At 43.9% G+C, this 25,964-nt stretch overlaps 1 protein-coding gene across 2 annotated transcripts; it reads right to left on the minus strand.

The window, feature by feature from the left end:
* Nucleotides 1-11,444: 11,444 nt before the first annotated feature.
* TSEN34 (tRNA splicing endonuclease subunit 34) lies at nt 11,445-25,038 on the minus strand. Of its 2 annotated transcripts, none has more exons than XM_089690989.1 (6): nt 24,963-25,038; nt 19,427-19,684; nt 16,602-16,867; nt 15,398-15,596; nt 14,175-14,456; nt 11,445-11,648 (listed from the first exon to the last, which is right to left on the minus strand). In XM_089690989.1, the coding sequence occupies exons 2-6, from the start codon at nt 19,485-19,487 to the stop codon at nt 11,461-11,463; spliced, it is 996 nt and encodes a 331-aa protein (XP_089547115.1). In that variant the 5' UTR covers nt 19,488-19,684; nt 24,963-25,038; the 3' UTR covers nt 11,445-11,460. The 2 variants fall into 2 exon arrangements, with proteins under 2 accessions (XP_089547115.1, XP_089547114.1); XM_089690988.1 differs by having other exon boundaries at nt 15,398-15,599.
* Between the last annotated feature and the right edge of the window lie 926 nt (nt 25,039-25,964).

Below are 25,964 nucleotides of genomic sequence, written 5' to 3' on the forward strand. Positions count from 1 at the left end.
TTAACACTTTAAGCACCTTCTCCATTTTGGAAAAGGTCTATTTCCCGCCAGTTTCTGTCTTGACAGAGCCCTAAAATATCTCATGACCAAAGCCTCCTTTGCTAAAGGGGATTCCAGAAACACACGTAGAGCCAATATCTGGCTTCTGAGTGTGCTGATCGCTAGCCCTTTATCGGCCCCCACCTGCAAAAATTCTAACACCGACACCAGACTATGAGTATCTGCTGAGGCCCTGGAGCACCATCCCTTAAAACACCTCCAGACCTTCCTATAGATGGCTTGGGTTTCCTTCTTCCTACTAGCTAGGAGTGTGGACACCACCCTGGCAGAGAATCCCTTTGCTAGCAGGAGTTGTTCCTCAGAAACCACGCCGTCAGTTTCCATCTCTTCACCCTGGGACATAGGACTGGGCCCTGCGATAGCAAGTCCTTCCATAGAGGCAACACCCAAGGTGGCCGAATAGCTAAGGTTTTCAACGTTGAGAACCACGCTCGACGGGGCCAATACGGAGCTATCAAGATCAGAGAGGTTCTCTCCATTCTGAACTTCCTCAACACTGCCAACAGTAAGACGACCAGGGGAAAAGCATAACACAGGGGGAAACTTCTGCGCTAACGCATCCACCGCCGAGCCCCTTCCCACCAGTTTAGTGAGAAGAAACTCAGGACTTTGCTGTTTCGACCCGACACAAATAGGTCTATATCTGGGGATCCCCATTTCCTTACTATGGATTGGTAAACCTCCCCATTGAGAACCCACTCCGACTCTCTCAATTGTTGTCTGCTTAGAAATTCGGCCACCTGATTCAATTTCCCTTTTAGGTGGATGGCTGATGAGGCGTCGAGATTCACCTCCGCCCATGACAGAAGCACCGCCGTCAGACTCCAAAGGGACTTGCTTCTTGTCCCTCCTTGTCTGTTCACATAGGCCACTACCGTCGCATTGTTCGAAAGGACACGGACATGATGGCCCCCAATCAAACCCTAGAAGGAACGAAGTGCTTCCCAAACAGCCCTTAGCTCCTTCCAGTTTGAGGATTCCCCTCTTTCTTCTCGAGACCATGTGCCTTGTACCACCGACTCCCCCAGGTGCGCCCCCCATCCCTGGGCACTTGCGTCTGTTGTGATCTCCCTGATCACCAGAAAACTCCACAGTAGCTCCTGAGATACGTTGGCTGTCTTCCTCCACCACCAAAGGGATCTCTTTACCTTGGAGGGAATCCGCACCCGGGAATCTAATGACCGCTGTTGCTGGTCCCAAACGCTCAAAATTAACAGTTGCAGGGGACATAGTTGCAACCCCGCCCACTGTACTGCCAGAATTGACGAGGTTAATAGCCATAACACTGACATGGCCTGCCTCAAAGATATTCCCCGGCTTTCCAGTAGCCGCCTGATCCCCCTGTCCAACTTGTTGAGCTTCTCCAGGGTTAGCAAAGTCTTTTGACAGGCGGAGTCCAGTATATACCCCAGATAAGTAATCCATAGGAATGGAATAAGACTGGACTTGTCTAGGTTCAGCAGCCATCCCAAGCTCTCCAGATGGCTCCTCACCACTGCTATGTCCTGCACAAGCTGATCCTCCGAGCTTACGAACAAGAGAAGATCGTCTAAATAGGCTACTACTGAAATTCCCTCAACCGAAGAGGAACCAGCGCTTCGGACATAACCTCGGTGAAGATCCTTGGGGAGGAGGAGAGCCCGAAGGGCAAGGCCCAGAACTGTAGGTGACACGTCCCTCCTAGACTCTGCACCGCTAGCCTGAGAAATTTCTGAAATGCCTCCGCAATGGGTACGTGCAGATAGACATCTTTCAAATCAATTGAGGCTAGGAAGGCCCCCGGTGGAAGCAGGGCTCTGACTGTGAAAATTGGGTCCATCCGAAACTTTTTGTATCGGATGGTCTCGTTCAGGGGTTTCAAATTTAGAATTAATCTGTACGCCCCCGAAGGTTTCTGGACCACGAACACGTGAGTAGAAACCCTCCCCTATTTCTGCCTTGGGGACTCTTACTACAACCTTTTGTTCCTCCAACTCCCGTAGAGAGGCTAGTAAGGCCAAAGCCTTCTGTGGACATCTGGGCAGGCTTGTTACCAATAGCCTTCGCGGCGGTGGCCTCGAGAACTCCAGGTGATACCCCCTTCTCACAATGTCCAAAACAAAGGGGCTGGAGACCTCCGCTTCCCACCGTGGGAGGAAGACCCCAATCTTCCTCCCACCGGGGGAATCGAGTCACCGCGGCTTCTGGGGCTGCTCAGGACGGAATATCGCTCCTCCTTTGCCCCTCCCTCTCTGCCCCCATGTCTTCCCTGAACTTCTGGTCTAGGGGCCTGTCTCTGCATTTTCCGCTTCAGGGGAAAGGACTTCTTCCTGTTGCCGTGCAGTCTAACACCATTTCTAACCCTGGTCCAAACAGGAGATCACCTGAAAAGGGGATGCCACATAACTTCACCTTAGAAGCGATATCCCCCTGCCATGTTTTTAGCCAAAGGGCCCTACGGGCTGAGTTGGTAAGGGCTGCCGAGCTTCACCGACTCTGCCGAAGCATCCGCAATGTACCCCACCCCCTGCAATAACGTCTCAAACGATGCTAGGATCCTATCCTTAGGGGAATCAGCTACGATATGCGCCTGTAACTGTGTGAGCTAGTACTCCATATTCCTGGCTACTACCGTGGTGGCCATAGCGGGCTTCAAATTGGACAGGGTCAAGTCCCACGATTTTTTAAGGAGGGATTCAGCCCTCCTATCCATGAGATCTGGCAAGACTCCCATGTCCTCAAAAGCTAAATCCATCTTTCTAGCGATCTGGGAAAATGCGTCCAGCTTGGGATTTTTGCTCCACAAGGCGGACGGATCCTCCTCAAACGGAAATAGTCACTTGAGGGACTTAGAAAAAAAGGGCTCTCTCTCCGGATCCTGCCACTCCTTCCTTTTTGTATCCACCAAAACTTCGTGCACAGGAAAAACTCTCCACTTTTGTTCCTCCATGCCCCGATACATCTGATCGTGTAGAGACAGGGGTTTTTTGTCTTCCTTAATGTCAAGCGTGGCATAGATTGCCCCCAACAAATCGTCTACCTCCTCCAGGGACAGTTTGTATCTTGAGGGGCCTCTGGGATCATCTGAGGGGCCCTCCCCTTCTGAATTCTCTTTCGACTGGGAGCCCAAGAATGGTTCACCTTCCCCAGCCTCCTGGCCCTCCCTACCCTGACTAGTTGATGGAGTTGCCTGCTGGGGGGGGGGCAGGGCACCGCCTGGGGTAAGGCTAAACTCTCAACCAGAGTTTTGAAGGAGTCAAAGGTGTTGGTCAGTTCCTTAACTGATTTAACTAAGTCACCCTGTACCAGAGTCTCCTCCCTCACTAGCCGCTCTATGCAGGGCCCACATAGCACCTTTTTCCATGATTCCTTGAGGGTCGCCTTACAAGATGGGCATTTTCGCTTAGGCACCTGGTGCTTAAGCTTTTCACGGACTTTACCCTGAAACGACAAGAGGGGGAGAACCAGGGAACCTATTACCCCTTAACCAAGCCACCTGCCCCCCCCCCCTTTTTCCTCCCTCCCTGGCAGGGAACGAGGGCCTGACCTTGCAAAAGACCGCCCCCCCTGCCCTAGACCCTCTGACCACAAAGAGGGCTGGGGAACACCCCTTGGAGCTAGGGGCCCATAGGTAGGGGAAAGACTCCACTGAGTCACCTACCTGTGCCTGGCTGGTGCTGGCCTTGCCTGGTCCTGGTGCCTCTGCTCCGGACATCTGTGCAGGAGGGTGGTCACCTCTTCCCTCGGTATCGCCTGTCCCTACAGGCTACCATACCGCACAGCACCGCTATCTTGCTGCTGTCCTCGGTGTATAGATCCACGGCCGGAATCGGAAGCCACGACCTCGGGAGAAGCCCCGCCCCCTCCGCAAGAAGTGACGTCTCCCGTCATCCGGCCCGCTCCAAAGCCGGCACGTATGGGAGGAGCGGGACTCCTCCCCGATCCTCAGCAGATCCCACTCGAGGACGCCCTGGCTCCCGCAACTCTCCAGAGGGGACCGAGGGCGGCTGACAAGTTAGTGCCGCTCACCTCTGTCCCCCAGAGACCGCAGCCCTGTCACACAGCCTTCCCTGGGGGATAGCAGCCGGCTCTCCGGCCTTCACCCCACGCTGCTCTGCCCTCTCATACCAGTCCCCAGGTACCGCTGTCTCCTGACAGCACCTGGAGAGGCTTCCCACAGATGTCTCCCCACCAGAGGAAACACCCAAACTGAGGTCGGAGGGGAGTGACTGTATTTTTATTTAGGGTGGAGGCGTTTCCTCAGGTGGGGAGGAGCCGAGGTCTCTCAAGGTGCTGTCCTGAAAGACGAAGGGGGAAAAATTGCAGTATCTATACCGCCATTTGTAAACACTATAACTTTCACGTAAACTAATTTACACGTATTGGATTTTTTTTTTAGCAAAGACATGCCGCAGAATACATTTTGGCCTAAATTTATGACGAAATTTGTTTTTTACATTTTTTTTTCCTGGACATGTTTAACTGCTTACGCGTCGCCCTATAGTAGAAACACTGCTACAGGGTGGCATGGGTGCGCAAAATCTCATTTAACCCCTTGATTGCCAGGAACATACTCACATACACAATAAACCTCCACTGCTAGTATAGTGTCTGAACGGATCAATATCTTTGATCAGATCAGCACTATACCACCGTTCACATTAGTATAGTGTTCCCAAAAATGCAGCGTTAGCAGGATCAGCCCAAGCACCTGCGTTTAGCCCCTATGCTTATCCCCCTCAGCAAGTGCAGTCTCAGTAGGTCACTGTCACTTGATACATTGCACACAAAACCGCAGTGTTTGCAGAATCAGGCCTGATCTCTGCTAGCACATGACGGTAAATTTTGATGACGCTCATATGCAGCAGAGTGCCAGTCCTAGTGCCGCTCTACCTTTTGAACTGGCGAGCACTAGCGGCCTAGTACATCCTGGTCTTTCACATACCAGCACTGCAGTATCACTTGGTGACATTGCGAGTCCCATAAGTACAGTACAAGCTGGTGCTGTGGCGAGCACAAGTATTGTCCTGCAGCCACCAAGAATTCACACACAGGCCCATAGAACCCCTAGTATCTTTCCGGATGTGTTTGCAAATCCCGATTGGTAGCCCACAAATTCTGCAGCACCCGTACTCCCCCCATTCACTGCCCAAACCGGAATTCAGGTGGAAACAGCAAATTTAACTATTCCCCTTGATTTTTTGGAGCTGTTTTTTTATGGAAGATCTGTATGCATTGATTGTGGATCAAAGCAATTTCTATGCACAACAGACTATTGTCGCGGACCCAAATTCTAACCTTGCCAGACCATTCGCATGGAAACCCATTATGGTTTCCGAATTTAAAGTTTTTTTGGGCCTAACCCTCAACATGGGCATTACAAAAAAAAAAAAAATTAATTAATTGCAGTTGTATTGGTCCACAGACCTGATTCATCATATGCCCGAGTTCTCTGCTGCCATGGCCAGGCATAGATAGAGTATAATGTGTTTTATGCATTTGAATGACAAAACACTCTGTCGTCTTCGGGATGACCCTGAATTTGACTGGCTCCACAAAATTCGCCCCTCGTAAATCACCTTAACCAAAAATTTGCAGAGGTCTATACTCCCCATCAAAACATCTGCGTTGATGAGTCCCTCATTAATTTTTCTGGCCCCCTTGCATTCAAACAATTTCCCCCCAGCAAGCGTGCCAGATATGGGGTCAAGATGTATAAGACCTGTCAGAGGGCAACAGGCTATACATATAAGTTTCGGATTTACGAGGGAAAAGATAGTCACGTGGAGCCCCCCAGATGCGCAGACTACATGGGGAGCAGTGGCAAGATAGTTTGGGACTTGGCGTCATCCTTTTTTATTCAAACGTGCCACTATTTAGACATTTGTACAATCTTGGAATTGGCGCACGTGGCACCGTGCGATCTAATCTCCGGGGCTTCCCCCAATGGCATGTAAATACCCGTCTTAGAAAAGGGGGAAAAAGCCTGCTTGAGAAATGAGGATGTCATTCAGCTGCAGCACCGACTTGTTTATTCTGACAGCAACAGGGTCTTGCTCTCAGAATAAACATAAGTAGGTGTGTGCAGTGCTGTTGGATGAGATTTTTCATCCGCAGTTAAAAAAAAGAGCATATATGCTGAAATTTTTTTGGCACATTTCATGTGTGCCCACCATAAGAAGTGGGTGGATGCAAGGCGGTATATTCTAATGGTGGGCATACCACGCACTTTTTCTGGCAGAGATTTCTCTATTTTTCATTCAGCCCACAGGCTGCATAAAATATATATATAGCATATACACCCAACAAGGACCAGCGACGTACTGGTACATCACTGGACTTTTGAGTGGTTATACCAGGATGATGCCTCCAGCTGCAGGCATCGTCCTGGTATAGTTTTTTTCAGCCGGCGATCAGTTTTCATGTAAAAGCAATCCTAGTAGCTAACTAGCTACAGGATTCCTTTTACAAGCAGTGGGAGAAGATGACTCCCCCTCCCTCACTGCCTTCTCGGGCAGTCCCATGCCATCAGGAGAACCTGAGAATGCAGCCGGTGTTTCTGCAGCTGACCATAGAGCTGATTGGAGACCGGACTGGTGCCAATCATCTCTATAGTCTAAGAAATTGGAAGCTAACAGCATTTCATCACTTCAGTTTTGTAGGATATAAACAGCGCCATTTTTTAATGTGGGAAATCATCTGATCACACCAATCTTGGCGAGATTAGATAATGTAAGGGCAGAAGATATATCTAGAGTCTCAAAAAAGATATTTATGGCAATGCCCATTGAAGCTATAGGGCATATTTGCATTCCCTGTGTTAGCATTAAAAGTGATCAAAAAAAAAACCCTCACCCCCCCCCCCCCCCCCCCAAGCACCTGCGTGTGTGTGTGTTGACCCTGTACCAGTATGGAAACAGGAGTTGCACTATGCATGTGAGGTATCGCCACATACGTCAGATCAAGGGCAGTAATTCTAGCATTAGACCTCCTCTGTAAATCTAAAATGATAGCTTGTAAAGGCTTTTAAAGTGTTGCCTATGGATATTAAAAATGTATGCAGTTTGTCGCCATTGCACAGGGCAAGGACAGTTTTAAAGCATAACTTAACAGATTGGAATGAGCGCAACTCGATATGACAACTTAAAAATGAAAAATTAGTAGGAAAAGCTGCTAGCATAAAAAGGCATACCACGGCACCTCAGTAATCAAAATAAAAGTCTTAATAATGCAGCGCTTGAAATTAATAATGTAGCAATAACCAGATAGAACAACAACTGAGATATGTTCATAGAGTGTTCTCTCGATGCAGGCTGGCTCCAATATGGCCGCGGCGTGACGTCACTCGCGCATGCGCGGTCACGCGTAGCGGTCACTGCGCATGCGCGGCAATATGTATTTAGAAGAGCGTCTCATTGAGAGGATTCACCCCTTTGATAATGTGCAATCCGCACGAAACATGTCAGGGGAATCCCTCAATTTGACGCCAACCTTATGATTTATTGCTTCCTTATGGGGATATACCTTAAGCCAATGCTGTGCTACATGTGAGTGTCCTGCAGTTTATTGATGTTTTTGGATCCCTAAATAAACGTTACTACACTATTAGCACTATTTTGCCTCCCGGGCTCGTTATGTTTCGAGCCATTTAAGGTGGAGCAGCTGCAGGAGTCTGGACGACGTTGGACCCTCTGGTGAGTTTGATGTGGCCCCCAAGCGTGAGTGACACCATTCCTGGGAACCCACTACAAGCCCTAGATGGCGCCATACCAGTGACCAGACCTTGATGACCTCACGGATTTGTTGCATACAACGCCCAGTTTGTACGTACTTCTGGTAAGTACATTATTGTACTATCCTTTCACGGAGCATCTGGGACTTTTTTGCACCATGTGATTTCTACCGTATTGGAATACCTTCTGTTGTGCGGACTTAAGTGTACCACATATGAACACTCTATGAACATATCTCAGTTGTTGTTCTATCTGGTTATTGCTACATTATTAATTTCAAGCGCTGCATTATTAAGACTTTTAGTTTTAAAGCATGTTTGGTATCCATTTACAAGGCATACCATCATCCTTTATATTATACCAAATAATTGGCCAATATATTGTGTTTTTGTGCATTAAAAGTAAAAAAGTGAACCTGCTCTCATCTGTGAAAAGCACAGGGCATCAGTGGCAGACCTGCCAATTCTGGTGTTCAATGGCAAATGCCAATCGAGCTCTATGGTGCCAGGCAGTGAGTACAGGGCCCACTAGAGGACATCAGGCCCTCAGCCCACCCTCATGAAGTCTGTTTCTGATTGGTCAGAGACATTCACACCAGTGGCCTGCTGGTAGTCATTTTGTAGGGCTCTGGCAGTGCTCATCCTGTTCCTCCTTGCATAAAAAGGAGCAGATACCGGTCCTGCTGATGGGTTAAGAACCTGCTACAGCCCTGTCCAGCTCTCCTAGAGTAACTGCCTGTCTCCTGGAATCTCCTCCATACTTTTGAGACTGTGCTGGGAGACACAGCAAACGTTCTGGCAATGGCAAGTATTGATGTGCCATCCTGGAGGAGTTGGACTGCTTGTGCAGGGTCCAGATAACGTCTCATTCTATCAGTAGTGATACTGACCCTAGTCAAATGCAAAACAGTCAGAAAAGAGGAGTAGGGAAAACAAATATCAGTGGCCTATATATATATATATATATATATATATATATATATATATATATATATATATATATATATATATACACACACACATACACACACACACACACACACACACACACACACACACACACACACACACACACAGTGCATCCAGAAAGTATTCGCAGCGCTTAACTTTTACCACATTGTGTTATGTTACACCCTTATTCCAAAATTGATTCATTTTTTTCCCTCAACATTCTACAAACAATACCCCATAATGACAACGTGAAAGAAGTTTGTTTTGAAATCTTTGCAATTTATTAAAAATAAAAAAAAAACCCACATAAATTCACAGCCTTTGCCATGACACTCAAAATTGAGCTCTGGTGCATCCTGTTCCCACTTATCATCCTTGAGACGTTTCCACAACTTGATTGGAGTCCACCTGTGGGAAATTCAGTTGATTTGACAATTAGGAAAGGCATAACCCTGTCTATATAAGGTCCCACAGTTAACAGTGCATGTCAGAGCACAAACCAAGCCATGAAGTCCAAGGAATTGTCCGTAGACCTTCGACACAGGATTGTATCAAGGCACAGATCTGGGAAAGGATACAGAAATATTTCTACAGCATTGAAGGTCCCAATGAGCACAGGGACCTGCATCATCCGTAAATGGAAGAAGTTTGGAACCACCAGGAATCTTCCTAGAGTGGGCCACCCGGCCAAAATGAGCGATCGAAGGAGAAGGGCCTTAGCCAGGGAGGTAACCATGCACCCGATGGTCACTTTGAAAGAGCTCCAGCGTTGCTCTGTGGAGAGAGGAGAACCTTCCAAAGAACAGCCATCTCTGCAACACTCCACCAATCAGGCCTGTATGGTAGAGTTGCCAAACAGAAGCCACTCCTCAGTAAACGGCAAACGGCAGCCCACCTGGAGTTTGTCAAAAGGCACCTGAAGGACTCTCAGACCATGAGAAACAAAACTCTCTGGTCTGATGAAACAAAGATTTACTCTTTAGCCTGAGTGCCAAGCGTCATGTCTGGAGGAAATAAGGCGCCGCTCACCACCTGGCCAATACCATCCCTACAGTGTAGCATGGTGGTGGCAGCATCATACTGTGGGGATGTTTTTCAGCGGCAGGAACTGGGAGACTAGTCAGGATCGAAGAAAAGATGAATGCAGCAATGTACAGAGACATCCTTGAAAACCTGTTCCAGAGCGCTCTGGACCTTAGATTGGGGTGACAGTTCATCTTTCAACAGGACAACGACCCTAAACACACAACCCACATAACAAAGGAGTGGCTACGGGCCAACTCTGTGAATGTCCTGAAGTGGCCCAGCCAGAGCCCAGACTTGAACCCGATTGAACATCTCTGGAGAGATCTGAAAATGGCTGTGCACCAACACTCCCCATCCAACCTGATGGAGCTTGAGAGGTACTGCAAAGAATGGGAGAAATTGACCAAAAATAGGTGTGCCAGGCTTGTGGCATCATACTCAAAATGACTTGAGGCTGTAATTGGTGCTAAAGGTGCTTCAACAAATTATTGAGCGAAGGCTGTGAATACTTATGTACATGTGTTTTTTTTGTTAATACATTGCAAAGATTTCAAAACGAACTTCTCTTTTACGTTGTCATTATGGGGTATTGCTTGTAGAATGTTTTTCTTCAACATTGTAGACTGTTGAAGAAAAAAATTAATTTAATCCATTTTGGAATACGGCTGTAACAAAATGTGGCAAAAGTTAAGTGCTGTGAATACTTTCGTGTGTACACAAAATTAATAAATATATATATATATATATATATATATATACACACACACACACATATACACACACACACACACACACACACACACATATACATACACACACATATACATACACATACACACACACATATACATACACATACACACACATATACATACACATACACACACATATACATACACATACACACACACACACACACACACACACACACACACACATATATACATACACACACACACACACACATATACACATACACACACACATATACACATACACACACACATATACATACACACACACATATACATACACACACACATATACATACACACACACATATACATACACACACACACATATACATGTGACCATCCACGGTATTTGGCACTAAGCCACCAGTAGCAGATCCAAAGACCTGAGCCTTGGGCACCTTTGACCCCGTCACTGGTTTTCCTTCCTTGGACCACTTAGTAGGCTCTGACCAATGCAGACCAGGAACATCCCAAACAGCTGCAGCTTTGAAGAGGCTGTGACCAGTCGTCTAGTCAAAGGCTCTTGTGAAAGTTATGCCAATTCTTATGCTTGGCCATTTTTCCTGCTTTCAAACACATCAACTTTAGGGACAGCACATTCACTTGCTGTCTAATAAATCCCATCCACTTTCAGATGCCATGGTAACAAGATAATCAATGTAATTCACTTTCCCCTTCACTGGTCATATTGTTATGGCTGATCGGTGTATATACACACAGTATATCTATTGATGACATGCCATCCTCACTGAAAGCAAATATGCTGATACAGTTTTCTTTTAGAAGCGCAATTTGAATTGAACAGAGAAGTGCATTAAGCGCATAACTTATTGCTATCTGCATGAACGTCATTTCAGGTACTTTTAGATGATTCTCATAATCTCCATGACATTTGGTACCGTCACTGTGGGGAACAGTGCCACAAAGCAGAACAAAGATACTGTATTCTGAAATATTTTACTGCAATCCTGACCATTGTAAAGAAGTGTAAGTCACTAGTCCCTCTTCATTAGAGGAACACAGCAGTACTGTCTTCTTGACATTTGTTCCCAGTCTTCCTGCAGTGATAATGTAACTTAGTGGGATTTCTTCATCTTGTGGATGGCAGATGGCGATATAATGTGCATGGAAGCGCATAGGGTCTCCTGCATTAAAACAAATACATATTCAATACTGGGAATGAAATGAACACATAATAACATCTTCAAGAGGGTGAATGGAGCTGAAACTGTAGTAACAATTAAATATTTGGGACAGCTCCTATTCAGCTTAATTTACCATGCATCAAACAGAATCTAAAGTGGAAGAACACAGCGGTACAGTCACATGCACAGGTTAGAGTTGCCCCTTCTGCTTACAAGATACAATACAGGTATTGGTGAACCGCTCTAGGCATGGAAGAGAACACACTAAAATAAGAGATTCTGGTTTTGTTTTTGTTGTGGAGGCAATTAAATTCTGGATTTTTTTTAATCGCTTGTGACTCCCTAAGGTGAGCACCAAATTTTCTCTGTCCAAGCCATCAACGATATGACAAAGCCAAATGAATGGCACTATATTCCCAAAATGGATACTTTATACCAGGGTTTCTCAACCAGGATTCCATGAAACCCGAGGGTTCCTCCAGAGGTTGCTAGGGGTTCCTTGCGCAATTTCTGCCTTTTAAATAAAGTTCTCACCAACATCATTGACCTTTTTGGCTATCTATAAGGGGGAATTCTTCCCAGTGACCACAAGTGTAAGGTACATTTAAACACACAACCAAAAACATATTTGGGGGGGGGGGGGTACTGCGGATTAGCAGTATTTACCTTTAAGGTCCATTTTAATGACCATGTAAGACACTGAAACGGCTTCAGTTAGACTGGGAAAGGGAGGGGTAGCACTAGGAGCTCATCACATTTGTTTGAGTGCACATGTGCTGATGGGGAACGTGACTGCAAGACTGGAGCAGAGAGATGACTTTATCATTATCCTATTGTTTCTTCATTGGCCAATCAGTAGGCTGGGGTGCGTTTTCCTGACTATGCAGTACTGCTGCCATAATAAAGGTTGAGGACCTGGTTGTGCTGTAGGCAGGAGCGGACTGACAACTCATGGGGCCCCTGGGCAATAGGGGATCATGGGGCCCCTGTGTCCTTGCCCAAACTCAAAAAAGCCTATGAAAAAGGTACCAGGGGCATCACATGGGCCCCCTACTGACCCCGGACCCTCAGGCAGTGCCCGAGTTTCCAAATGGTCAGTCCGCCCCTGGCTGTAGGCATACCTGGATCACAAAAACTGGCTTTACTCAATTCCAAATCATTTCGCAAGTTAAAAAAAAAAATATAAAAGTTCAGGTATATTTTTCTACTGTGCATTTAGCTGTGTACTCAGAGCTCAGCATTACTAAAGGAATACACAGCTGTTTTAATTTTGTTCTTAGATATAAAAATGTTAAAAAAAAAAAATCAACTTAAATGAAAATAACAACATCAAAGTGCTAATGCTTTAAACATTCTTCAAAATGTTTTCAAGCATTGTTTCTGTATAAAATATGTAAATGGAGGCAGATATGCTGCATGTGCTCATTACATATGTAGGCTCCAATTCTTGCTTTGCAATGCTACAAAGCCTTTGTTCCTGCTCTTTCGCACAATGCAAGTCTATGAGTCAGCCAGCTAACTTAAAATAATACATTCGCTGTGTGACTTATTTCATTCAGCATCATTCATTCTCTCTATTGTTCACAAATACAGAACTCCCTAGTCAATCTACAAAACTCTATATTCAATACAATAATTAAATATGCAAGTGCCAGCATGTAAAAGTGTGAAGAAAATAAAGGGAATGTTTAGTGTACTCCAGTAAATAATTTTTAAAGGACAGAATAAGACAACGCAGGAATGCCAGTCTCAATTTGCACATCAGTGCTGTCCAGGAATTGAGATTCCCAGGCACTGATTCCTTTTTGTAGTACTGATCTATATTTAGCAAATTTTTCAATGATTTCCAATAATACATATTAATAATCCAACATAAACTAAAATATTAGTTAATCCCTACACCCTGAATTATGCAATGTACAATTTTTCATCTTCAGTATACTTCACCTTTAACAGGGAACATGTCAGGAAGTAAAATAACAGTAGAAGGCCATTACTGTCATTGCCACTATATATCTTCCAGCCCACACACTTGTACCGGGGCAATCACATCATCTGCAGTGACCCCTAATTTTATCTGTAATCCTCTAGGACTAGGATCAGGAAGTAGCAGCTTCCAATAAAAGCTTGGTTGATCTCTTAAGTGTACAGTTCCCTAGTAAGTCTAAAGGGGTGTAGACTGTTTACTTAGCAAAGTATGCAAGTGGGTCCCACTACCATTCCTCCACCTCAAGGCGTGGACCTAAAATGCAAGTTATTAGGTCTAGATGGGTTGCCAGCCAATTACTGCCAGCGGCTATAGCCATACTATAATCATATGTAAAAAATCTGAAAGGCTGGTTGTACTGAACTCGATCAATGCATAGACTTCACTACAACCAGCCTGCCCAAAAATAGATCAAATCTTAGATGGCCCTGTTGAACTGGCCAAAATTCGATCCATCTATAGCCGGCTTAAGCCAATTTAAAAACTGACTTTGCAAAAATCAACCCCATTGTTTTCTTCCAGTTGTGTTCATACAATACCTGGATAAACAAGAAAGTCTCCACCAAACTTGTTGCCACTGGTGAGGTAGTATCCTTTCTGCCAGAGGTCCCTGAAAACCTTGAACCGTAATTCGTGCTTTTTCTGCCCAGCATACGGCCAGTCTAGTGAGGCTTTGCACAGATCGACCTCTTCTATACTGTGCAAATTAGTTCTAGCTGTTGGAATCTGCACCATCATGGCTTCCTCAGGGAAATGGAAAGTCTCTTCTAGGTTCTGAAGCTCTTTAATAGGTCCATGGGAACAGGATTCCATTGGTTCTTCTGTATAAACCAAAGAAAAAGAGCGGTGGCCATTATCTACAAATCAATGTCTACACAAGGCAACCATATTTACTGATAAAATAAGCAGGCTTTGCTTTCTGTAGCCTCTTATCAAAACGGCAAACACAATTCTGTGTTGTCCCTAATCATGGCAAGTTCAGTTTTTTCATTCAAACTCTGATCCAGGTCCAGCCCTAATCCTTTTTGACAATGTTATTAGGGTGGTCTTATTTAGTCTACCATTAGGTTTCCCTTTTTGCAATACATTGCTTGAGCAGGTAGCGCACTTGCCCTCTATTGGCTTCACACACGCTCCGAAACGCGTTGCAGTGCATTCTGGTCCTGCTGTAGTCATCACACTGACGCCCACAGTGCATTCCACGGCCCTGTTGATGGAGACGGAGATGTCGGCCAACCTCCATGAACCTGGGTCTCTTCCAGCACCTAACGCAGCAACCCTCAGCTAGGATCCAGATCCATTTGGACTCCTCACTACCTGATGAGCCTGTTAATCACCTCCATAATGTGAGCGATTATACCTTTGTGTTTAGTAAATGTTCCTTCATACTGCACTTAGAGGTGATTCCTCCTCTCTTTTCTTTTTTTTCCCCCAGATTTAAGATGACTAGAAGCACACATTCACACAAATATTGCCTGACAATCCTGACAGTAACTGTTCCTGCCCTAAGATATCAATGCTATAACAGTACTGAATTTATGGAGGATCAGCAATGTCACTCTGGGACAGGGATATGGGTTAGAACTACAGTACACCCCAATCACATAGGGGGAGTTGTTCTATAGTCCAGAATGGGAGGGCTGATACATTTACTATGTACAGTATATGTGGTGTTAACAGACCATAATGAGACTAGAAGTTTATTGTTTGGGATTACATACAATTTAATAAGCATTGATAGGGTAGCTCTTACAACACTCACCTTCTCGTTTCCCATGCCGTCGCTTTTGCTTGCTTCTACCTTTTATAATACTCTCTGACAATCTTTCCAGCGTGTGTCTTTTCTCCTCCAAAGCCAGTTGCCGCTGCTCTTCATAGCTATTTAGCAGAAATCTCTTGAAAGTCTCACCCTCTGCCTTTGAAGACTCCTCAAGTACAGCAGTGGAAAAACTTGTGCTGTCCTGCTGATAAATAGTCATAGCCATTTGAGGTTGAATACAAATAAAATACATTACATAGGAAGATCAACAATTATGTTTCTTAAAAAAACATTAAAATGGCAAATAAAAAAAACATGGATGCTTAGAACAAAACCAGAACAAGAGAAGTAAATATAAATTATACAGGGATGGTGGTATTAATTAACCCTAAAGCTGAGTTAAAGTATATCTCTAAGTCCAAGATTTCTTTGTTAGTTGGGATACTGTGATTAAAGTGGTTTTTCAGTCATCTGTTCAAAAATTAAAAGTCAGCAGCTACAAAAACTGTAGTTGCCGACATTTAACAGGACATTCACCTGTCCAGTGATCCAGCGCTATCCTCACCAGGCTTCGGTCCCCGACGCTGGCATACTGTGAGACTGCTTGCGGCTTCACAGCCAACTACTCACTACACCTGTGACATGTCCAAGGCTGGGGGTAAAGGAGGGGGCACGAACATTCGCTTGGATTGCCACTGCGATGCGACCGGAAGTGGGGGAGTGGGTACCTGTCACAACCAGGTACCTGCTGTGCCCTCCCCCCTTTTGGGTGAAGTTCCGCTTTAAGAATTAAAACCCCTGCGTAGTTGTTATTTCTGTCTCTGTCCCTGCCAGGAAGATTCGCTCTCAGCTGGACCTGGTGACCTGTGACACATGGACAGGAAGCAATAAGGAATTCAACAAAAGTAGAAAATCTTCCAATGGGGACAGCTGCTCCAGTGACAACTGTCTAGGATGGGATTTCCCTCCCTTTGGAGAGATTTCCTCTCACTTTCTGTTGTGTCTATGGGACAGGGAGTGAAGGTAATTCTCCTCATTTGGACACCAGTAGAAATAAAGCTCAACAGGGTTGTAACCTTTACACAAATGCACTATATACACTTTGCATCAGAACAGGGAGATTAATACTGAAGTAGAAGACAATACTCTTGTGTTTAATTTGTATTTTTTTAGGTACACTTAGGCTTTAGAATGTCGCAATACAAACCAAATGTAAATCACTGAGATCTGCGTGTTCCTTTTCTTTGATGCATCCACACACAAGTGTTGCTGCCCCAATTTCTACCAGCAGTCTGGTCTCCTCAGGTAGAAGTCCTAGTGGAAGGCCGAGCCGTGTATTCTGCTGAGGTTTTCTGACCAAAGCTCCTACGAGCTTCCCTATCAGGCCATGCTTCTCCCGTATCTTACGAGCATCTTCGACATTCCACACAAAGGCATTTCCTTCCAGAAGGTGAATCAGAATCTTAGAGCTCTCTTAAAAGAAAGTAAAAACAAAACATTAGTAGAAAAATATAAATATATCAGGGTGGATTTGATTTAAATCACAATTTAAATCACTAGTGAAAAGGTTCAATTTAAATCATAAGTTTTAAAGATCAACTGTCACCTCTGTCCCACAGCGGCTCCTCCTCTGACCCGCTGCTGACTCACCGACAGCCCCATTCACTTTAATGGGATGGCTGGTAATGCGGCAGTGACACAACAAGGTGAGGGACGTGTCAGCAGGTGAGTGGACGCCCGCTAACAGGCGCTCCCATGATGGATCTAAAATGACAGGTGCTCTTTAAATGTAAGGACTCCGACTCATTCTTGTTGGTAGTTAGAATCGCAAATACTTGCAAACCAAATGAAGGTTTCCTTTTTAGAATAATAAGCTGTCAGGTTAGATATCAGAACCAATTTTAGGTTAATAGGTTAATCACACGTAGTTGTAGAACTACTCAAGTTCTTTTATTTCATGTGTTTTTTCATGGTTACTGTGAAATTGTGTGAATGCATCAATGCAGTGCAAGTTATCTCAGCTTATATACAACCTTATGCTGCATAATTAAGCTCCATTTCCTGCTGAAAAAACTAAATTATTAATGTATCTTAAATAGAAAACTATCTTTAGATAGATTTGTACTACAAAAGCATTAAAATAAATTTGATAAAAATCAAAAAAATCCGATTTAAAAAAAAAAAAAAAAAAAAAAGATTTTTAAATTTATTTTTTTATAAATCATTTTTTATCCACCCTGATTTATACGCTTTCCCTAAAATCCAAATGCAAATATTGAACATGCACACACCAAATAATGGAGTTTGTATTTATTAATTAAAAAATGATTTTGATTACAACTAGTAAACATACACAGCCTTGACTAAACGTGATTGGAGGTAGCCCATAGATCTAACTCAAATCTGCCACAGCCCACTGTCAAAAACTGAAAGGGCCCTAAAGAAGGACCCTAAAAAAAAAAAAAAGAAACTGAAGGACCCTTAAAAAAACAAAAAGGAATGCCACCACTACATAAGGATTTAAGTTGGTGGTAGGTTCTCTTAAAGGGGTACAGCCATAGTTCTTTTGGCTATACTTCTCCTGTGGATCACAGGAGTACAGTTTGTTCTACACTCCTGTGACCCATTTTCAGCTGACAGTAGGCTGAAGCTTGCTGTCAGCTGATGTCACTCAGCCGGTCCAGGCTGGGGAATGATCCCAACTTTAAAGTAAAGATCCACCCCAGAGTCTGGAGCGGCACCTGGCTCAGCCTTTCAGCAAGCCACTGAGAGCCTGAGCCAACTGCTCCCTCCCCCTGCACAGCCCAGTGCTCCAGTGAGAGCATGGGGGGAAAGCAGAGCAGACAGCGGTGACTGACAGTCATCACACTCACAGCGGCAGTGAGAACTCAGCGATCATGTGATCGCTGAGTTCTCACACTTAGAGCCGACGGGGGACAGATGCAGCCTGGTATGATTTGACAATTAATAAAGGTCCCATACTTCTCTTTTAAGGCTTATTCACACTAGCAAGTGGCACTAAACATATGGGTGGTGGTGTGCCCTGGGGGACACAGTACCAATGTCAGTGTTTACTTTTTTCTCTTCACAGAACGTTACCGAAATATTATGGGTGACAGTTCAATACTGTTCTAGTTACCACAGAAGAGTTGCAATGCAGTAATCTGCACTGCGACCCCCTGCATTAAAAGAAGTTCAGCATGTAGTTTTTTTTTTGTTTTTTTTTGGCGAACACTACTGCAACACTGTGGTGTGAAGCCTAGAAAACCAGAAATGTTACCTTTTCTAAGTGTTGTGCTGCTCGAGAAATGCCAGCATAGTCCCACTGCATCTGCTGTGAAGGAGCCTTTTGGGACAGTTCACACCACAACAAGCAAGCATTACAGCATCTGAGCTGGGATGAATAAACAGGTAATGGGTTGATGCGGGTTTCCAATATGGTTACTTTCAGAGTGTGCTTTTGTTGTGTTATGTTGAGCTGTGTTATCTTGTGACATGTTGTGTGCTTATTTTCTGTGACATCATTTCGATCATGGCTGCTGATTCAGTGGTTTAGAAAAACAAAATGGTGCCAGATGGCAGCAGGAAGAGGACATTTTTTTTTCATTGTTTGTTTTGCAAAAAAATTATGCAGGTATCATGTTAGATCAATGGATTGCAACACAGGGCATAGGTGTAAGGAACGCCATTTGCTGCCAGTGTTATTTCCACTGATATTGTTTTGGTTGTGTTGGACAACTGCACCCAACACACTACAACAGGCCTGGTGTGAACTGACCCTTAAAGTCACATGATCAGCATGATAGTAAGGCAGCCAGTGTCTTCAGAAAGTGTGTAGATATGTCAGCCAAAACATTTCTCTTAGAGCTGCTTTCCTAACCAGTAGGCAGCACATCCCTTGCACATCCTACTGCCTTATCCACGTAACATTCTGATTTCATATTCATCAAAATGCTTCCATCTCCCAACACTCTCAGTACGCAGCATCTTCACCTGTAATGGAGTATGGAATATTGCCTGCCCATGCTTTACCTGGCTCAGCCTCACAGAGCTCGTTGTCTGCTTCTGGTTTGCATTCCTCCATGTGTTGCATAGGAGAGGATCAACTGTGCAAATAACTGCCTCTATGCTGAGTAAGATCAGTTGTGTTGATATCTCCACCCCTTTCAAAGTGCTGAGTAGGATCAGCAGTGCCGATAACTCCACCCCTCTTCAATATGTTGAGTAGGATCAGCTGTGCCAATAGCTCAGTCCCCTCATTGTTCCGGTGATGATCTCCTGTGTCGATAGCTGTTTGGACATGAAAGGTGATAAGTTTACAGATGTCTCTGGAAAGGAGCATAAATACATACACAGTACCTGAAAATTTTATTTACTGGTCTATGGAGTAAACCTAGGCTTACACTATTTTGGGTGTGGGAATGCATGTAAATCACATGCGTTCTTGCTCCTGAAACATGCTCCAATAATTATTAGCACCATTCCATGCGCATTGGAAAGTGCTGTGTTTTTGGATGTGTGAAACTGCATGGTGCCAAAGCAGCATGCAATTCTATACAGCTGCATATTAAAAAAAAAAAAAAAAGGATCAGGGACTTTTTCCGTGCAGGAAATGCAGGTAGAGTAGCCTATGCAAATGAATGGTCTTCTGTGCCCGAGCAAACATGAGCCACACCACCTGTACAGATGCTAGTGAACCTGGCCTTAAAGGATATTTCTAATAAAACTATGCTAGGTGTAATAATACTGTACATGCGAATGGTGTGTGCCACTCTGGAATATATGTAATGTTGAAAGAAATCTTTAAAGAAAAAAGCAGAAATGATATTAACTTTTCTAAAGCACATGCTCAAGGCTTGTCATCCTAATCATGTCAAGCATTTGCCCTAAACCCAGAAGCAGGCATAAATGCCTGCAAAGGCTGCTGTAGAAATTAATTCCATAAAACAGACGTCTGTATCTTTTCATATCCTTCACAATGATAGCAAAATCACTGAGAAGTAATTTTAACTTTGCGTGTGTATGATGGCTTTGAAAACAGGTGTTAAAGATGAACTATGGTATATTCATGTCTAAGAGGTCAGCAGGTCATAAGCTTCTCGTAAGAATAGAAATCGGAATGTCAAAAAGATATTGGTATGCAGTAAAGCAAAGAAAGGATATGTCTTTTATAAAGAAAATCATGTCTAATCTATAATATAGTTAGTTGGATAATTATTTCATATAATCAATTTATTAGTTAGGAATAGTGTGTGATAAGTTTAGTATCAATTATTGTTGGTTATATGCATTTATGTGAACATTGCCTCTTTCTAAAGATATGTGAAGCCATTGTATATCATATGACAGTATCATGTATTTCTGTCGTCTAAGAGGTTTGAAGATAACGTCACACTAAGAATATAAGTTTAGAAGGTTTACATATATGGACACTAAGAGTATAAGTTTAGAAGAAGTACAAAAAAGGGTTTTACTTATTTAGCTAACACTGAATTAGGAAATACTGTTTAGTGGGTTGGTCTGGTAAAATATATATAAGATGTGCCTTAGAGATAGGGATACACACACACATACACTCACTGACACTCATACATCAAGACATTATACACCTGACACGCACTGACATTTTTAAGGCCTGCAAAGCCTTGATACACCTGTTGTCTTCCTTGCCAAGACTGAAACACTTGTCATAGAACAGGCCAGAGATTAGACATTTCTCCAAAGCTTATTTCTTTTTCCATAATCTACAACTTTTGTTATATTTTACTCTGTATTTTATTTTATCTTTTGTATTCATTTTTGATGCCAAGTGTGAATTAAATAAAAGTCACACTGTTTTAAATCAGCCTGGCACTAGAACACTTTGCCTCAAACGCCTAAAGACAGACACTTAAATAATATAAGTGTCACGATATTTAACAGCTGCCCCTGTGCAGTACATTCCAGGCGGGCAGTCAGGAAGTGGTAAACATGGATGACTATCTTAAAGTAGGATTAGAGGCAATTTTTATTTTTTGGGGGGGTGGAAGTGTTATACTCCCTGTTACTTTTTTTTTGCTTTTGAGTAGATTTCCCTTCACTTCCTGTCCCATAGCCAAAACAGTGAAAATAAATCCCTCTAAAGTAAAGGAATCCCAGAGTGTCACCAGAACTAGTGTCCCCAATGGAAGATTTCCCTTTATTCCTGTTTTGGGATTTTCATTTTCTTTTACTTTCAGGACCTATTCACACCAAAACGCAGTGTGCAAAAAACCAGCATCCTGTGCATGTTTCCTGCAACGCATTCAAAACACATAGTAGTTGTGAACTGCAGCAGGTGTCAATGTTAACTCAACGACACCTCAAATGCAAGTCACAAATGCAGTGTGTTTGCCTGCACCGGATTGCATGGTGCTATATACAGTATGGTTGCTGTGCAGTTTGTAACCATTTACCCTCTGGAAGATTTACCCCCCCCTTCATGCTTTTGGCACTTCATTACTTTAACTGACAATTGCGCGGTTATGCAACACTGTATACAAATGAAATTTATATATTTTTTCCCATAATTAGAGCTTTCGTTTGGTGGTATTTGATCACCATATTTTTTTTTTTTGTGCTATAAATGAAAAAAGACTGACAATCTTTCAAATCTAATACATTTTGGCCAAAATGTATTCTGCTACATATCTTTGGTAAAAAAAAAAACCCAATAAATGTGCACTGATTGGTTTGCATGAAAGTTATAGCGTCTACAAAATATGGTATATATACTGGAATTTTTATTTATTTTTTCATACTAGTAGTGATGGTGATCAGTGATTTAACGGGACGGTGGGTAATCTAACTCTTTGTGGGAACTAACTTCCACTGACATCCCAGTGACATTATTACAGTGATCAGTGCCAATAATATGCACTGTACTAATGACACTGGGCAGGTTAAAGCGGAGTTCCAGCCATTTTTGAGCTATTTAAAAGTCAGCAGCTACAAAAACTGTGGCTGCTAACTTTTAATAAACACACACTTACCTGTCCCAGGGTCCAGCGATATTCTCACCCGCACCATCCCTTCTCCCCTCCACGGCACCGGCATCTCAACTGTGGGCACCAGGTTGTGAAAGCTTGCAGCTTCACAGCTGGGTGCCCACTGTGCATGCATGCCTCCTAATTGGTCCGGCAGTCTTTTTGGGACTTGTGAAAGTTTCCAGGAGACTACGGGAGGCGTCTCACTTCGCCACAGAGAACTGAGCCAGAAGTTGGAGCAAGTACCTGTCAAAAACAGGTACAGTTGTGGCCAAAATTATTCAACCCCCACTGAAATTGAGTGTTTTGGCCAGTTTGACATTGCTTTTGATCATTCAGTCATCTTGCTTACATTTACATTAAAGAGGCACTTGTAGGTCAGACAAATATAACATAACAGTTATAATGAAATAACCACAAATGTCTTTTCTGTGCTCACAGCATTATCAGTTTTATTCAACCCCCAAGTGACATTCAATCTTAGTACTTAGTACAGCATCCTTTTACAGTTATAACAGCTTTTAAACGTGAAGCATAGCTTGACACAAGTGTCTTGCAGCGATCTACGGGTATCTTCGCCCATTCTTCATGGGCAAAGGCCTCCAGTTCAGTCACATTCTTAGGCTTGCGCACTGCAACTGCTTTCTTTAAGTCCCACCAGAGGTTCTCAATCGGATTTAAGTCTGGTGACTGCGATGGCCACTCCAAAATGTTCCAGCCTTTCCTCTGCAACCATGCTCTAGTGGACTTGGAGGTATGCTTGGGATCATTGTCCTGTTGAAAGGTCCAACGTCTCCCAAGCCTCAGGTGTGTGACGGACTGCATCACGTTTCCATCCAATATCTCCTGGTACTGAAGAGAATTCATGGTACCTTGCACACGCTGAAGCTTCCCTGTACCTGCAGAAGCAAAACAGCCCCAAAGCATGATTGACCCTCCACCATGCTTCACAGTAGGCAAGGTGTTCTTTTCATCATAGGCCTTGTTCTTCCTCCTCCAAACATAGCGTTGATCCATGGGCCCAAACAGTTCTAATTTTGTTTCATCAGTCCACAGAACACTATCCCACAACTTTTGTGGTTTGTCCACATGGCTTTTGGCATACTGCAGTCGACTCTTCTTATTCTTTGGAGACAGCAAGGGGGTACGCCTGGGAGTTCTGGCACGGAGGCCTTCATTACGCAGTGTGCGTCTTATTGTCTGGGCTGAAACTTCTGTACCCACATCTGACAAATCTTTTCTCAGTTCCTCAGCAGTCACACGGGGACTTCTCTCCACTCTACGCTTCAGGTAGCGCACAGCAGTCGAAGTCAGCATCTTCTTTCTGCCACGACCAGGTAGCGTTTCAACAGTGCCCTTTGCCTTGAATTTGCGAATGATGCTTCCTAAGGTGTCTCTTGGTATGTTTAACATCTTTGCAATCTTCTTATAGCCATTGCCCTTCCTGTGAAGAGAAATCACCTCTTCTCTTGTCTTCCTGGACCATTCTCTTGCCTTCACCATGTTTGTAACCACACCAGTAAATGTCTAGAAGGAGCTGAGTATCACAGTCATTTTAAAGCTGCCTAATTGGTGCTTATTATGCTTGATTGCTGCTCGGTGACATCCACAGGTGTTTTCAATACCTGATGGAAAGCACCTGTATGAACCTCTGTTCTTCAGAGTGGTAGTCTTTAAGGGGTTGAATAATTGTGGCAATGAAGAAACCACATAAGAACCATTTACTACTGTATTACATAAACAATTGATGTCATTTTAGTTGCATTTGGGTAGTTACAACGTCCTTGTAGGATTTGATTCTGAATACAATTCCAAATGTACACTATAGTCCCTAAACCCCTTTACAGCATTGGGGGTTGAATAATTTTGGCCACAACTGTATCTGCTCCCCCCTCAAAAAGTGACAAATATGGCAGTGGAGGGGGGGAGGCAAATAAGTGGAGCTTCTGCTTTTGAGTGAAACTCCACTTTAACATTTAGGGAGATCAAGGGGTTAAATGTTTAGCAAGGAATAAAAAACCAACTAGATCCCACGTCACTGAACACAGCTCTATGCTGTTTACACTCACAGAGCTGTGTTCCGTGAAGCCCAGAGCCGATCATCGGGTGCCGGTGGTCGATCACTGGCCAGAACCTGGAGATCGACATGTGCTGTGATGAATTACAACACGGGCGATCACACGCCCCTACCCACAAATGCAGAATCACACATATATACATGATTCTACACAGCCAGCCTGCATTGTCGCAGTATATGTACATTGCGCAGTCGGCAAGTAGTTAAAGCAGTGCATGCACAGTTTTTGGTGCGGTCAGGTGCGATTTCAGCCAAGTCAAATGAATGGGCTGAAAATCGGATGACACAGGAACGTACTGCACATTACTGTGCGATTCATGGTGTGAACAGCACTTATTAATGGTAAACAGGACATATAGAGGCTGTGAATTTCCCTAACGGGGACACAGCAATAAAAATCTAACAGCTGTCCTAATCCATCTCCACTCCAAAACAATAAAAAGTTATAGCCTAGTGTACATAATCATTTAGTGTCCAATGTGCTCACCTTGTGTTCTACATCTCGCATGTTCTCAGTCACTGAAAGCATGCATTCAAAGCTTCTCTTCCTGCTTCCTGTTTCCTTCCTGCAATGTCATCTGGGAGTGTAGTTCACTGAGCTAACAGGAAACTCCAAGTCCCATGAATCATTGCGCTCTCTGTGTGCCTGTATAGGAGGGGCTGGTCAGGCACATGAACAATATTCCCTCTCTCTCTGCTCAGTTGTCTCCATCGCCTGTGAACTCCAAATTGCTGCCACAAACAAATCAGCACTGTGCAGCCAAAAATCACATGTACCTAATGCACACTATTTGCAGCGACTGACATTGTACTGCATTGTAAAACGTGTGTCACCTCAGGGATACACAATATTCCTAATAAATTCATTCAAGACCATGCTGCAAAAATGAATACACCCCAAGGAAAGTCTTAGGCTCCATGCACACTGCAGCTGATAAACTCACGTTTAGGAGATTTTCTGCGTTTTTTTTTCAGCAGCTCCTGAACACTCCCTAATGTTTTCCTATGTGTCCATGTACACTATGTCATTTACAGTCGTTTTTTTGAACGCACCAAACTGGCGTTCAGGGGTAGATTTTATCAGCGTTTCAAGCGCCAAACGCTTGTAAACACGTGCAAACACGGCAAACTGCGTTTATAAGCGTTTGCATTTGGAAAAGTTCTTTAACTCTTCCATTTCCAGATGCTGTCCAGAGATTTTTTTCATTATGAAAAATGAATGCAAATAGTTTTCCCAATACTCAAATGGACCTGGTACACCATACTTTGAGGTTTCGCATGAAAGAAAATATGTTAGACACTGCTGCAATCATTTCTGCACAGAAATGAGCTGGAACACATCCAAACACCACAAAAAAAAAGACAAGTAATCTCAACAAATACTGCTCTCTCTGCTTCTGCTCTCTCTATTTCTCTCAGAATGTCTGAAATAGTTATTTTTTTTACTGTTTTTCAGTGCATTCTGGGCATTTTGGAAGGTCTCCTGAGG

Source organism: Staurois parvus, unplaced genomic scaffold (genome assembly GCF_062004578.1).
Source record: "Staurois parvus isolate SC_StPar_1 unplaced genomic scaffold, SC_StPar_1.0 ptg000548l, whole genome shotgun sequence".
Classification (NCBI taxonomy): domain Eukaryota; kingdom Metazoa; phylum Chordata; class Amphibia; order Anura; family Ranidae; genus Staurois; species Staurois parvus.

Bases quoted from the DNA above. Each gene is read 5' to 3' on its own strand.
- TSEN34 (XM_089690988.1), bottom strand. From the start codon at position 19,487: ATGCAACACATGGAGGAATGCAAACCAGAAGCAGACAACGAGCTCTGT. The intron at 14,457-15,397 runs GTGAGTGTTGTA...TGGTTTATACAG, and splicing joins ACGGCATGGGAAACGAGAAG to AAGAACCAATGGAATCCTGT. The intron at 11,649-14,174 runs GTATTGTATGAA...GTTTTAATGCAG, and splicing joins AGACTTTCTTGTTTATCCAG to GAGACCCTATGCGCTTCCAT.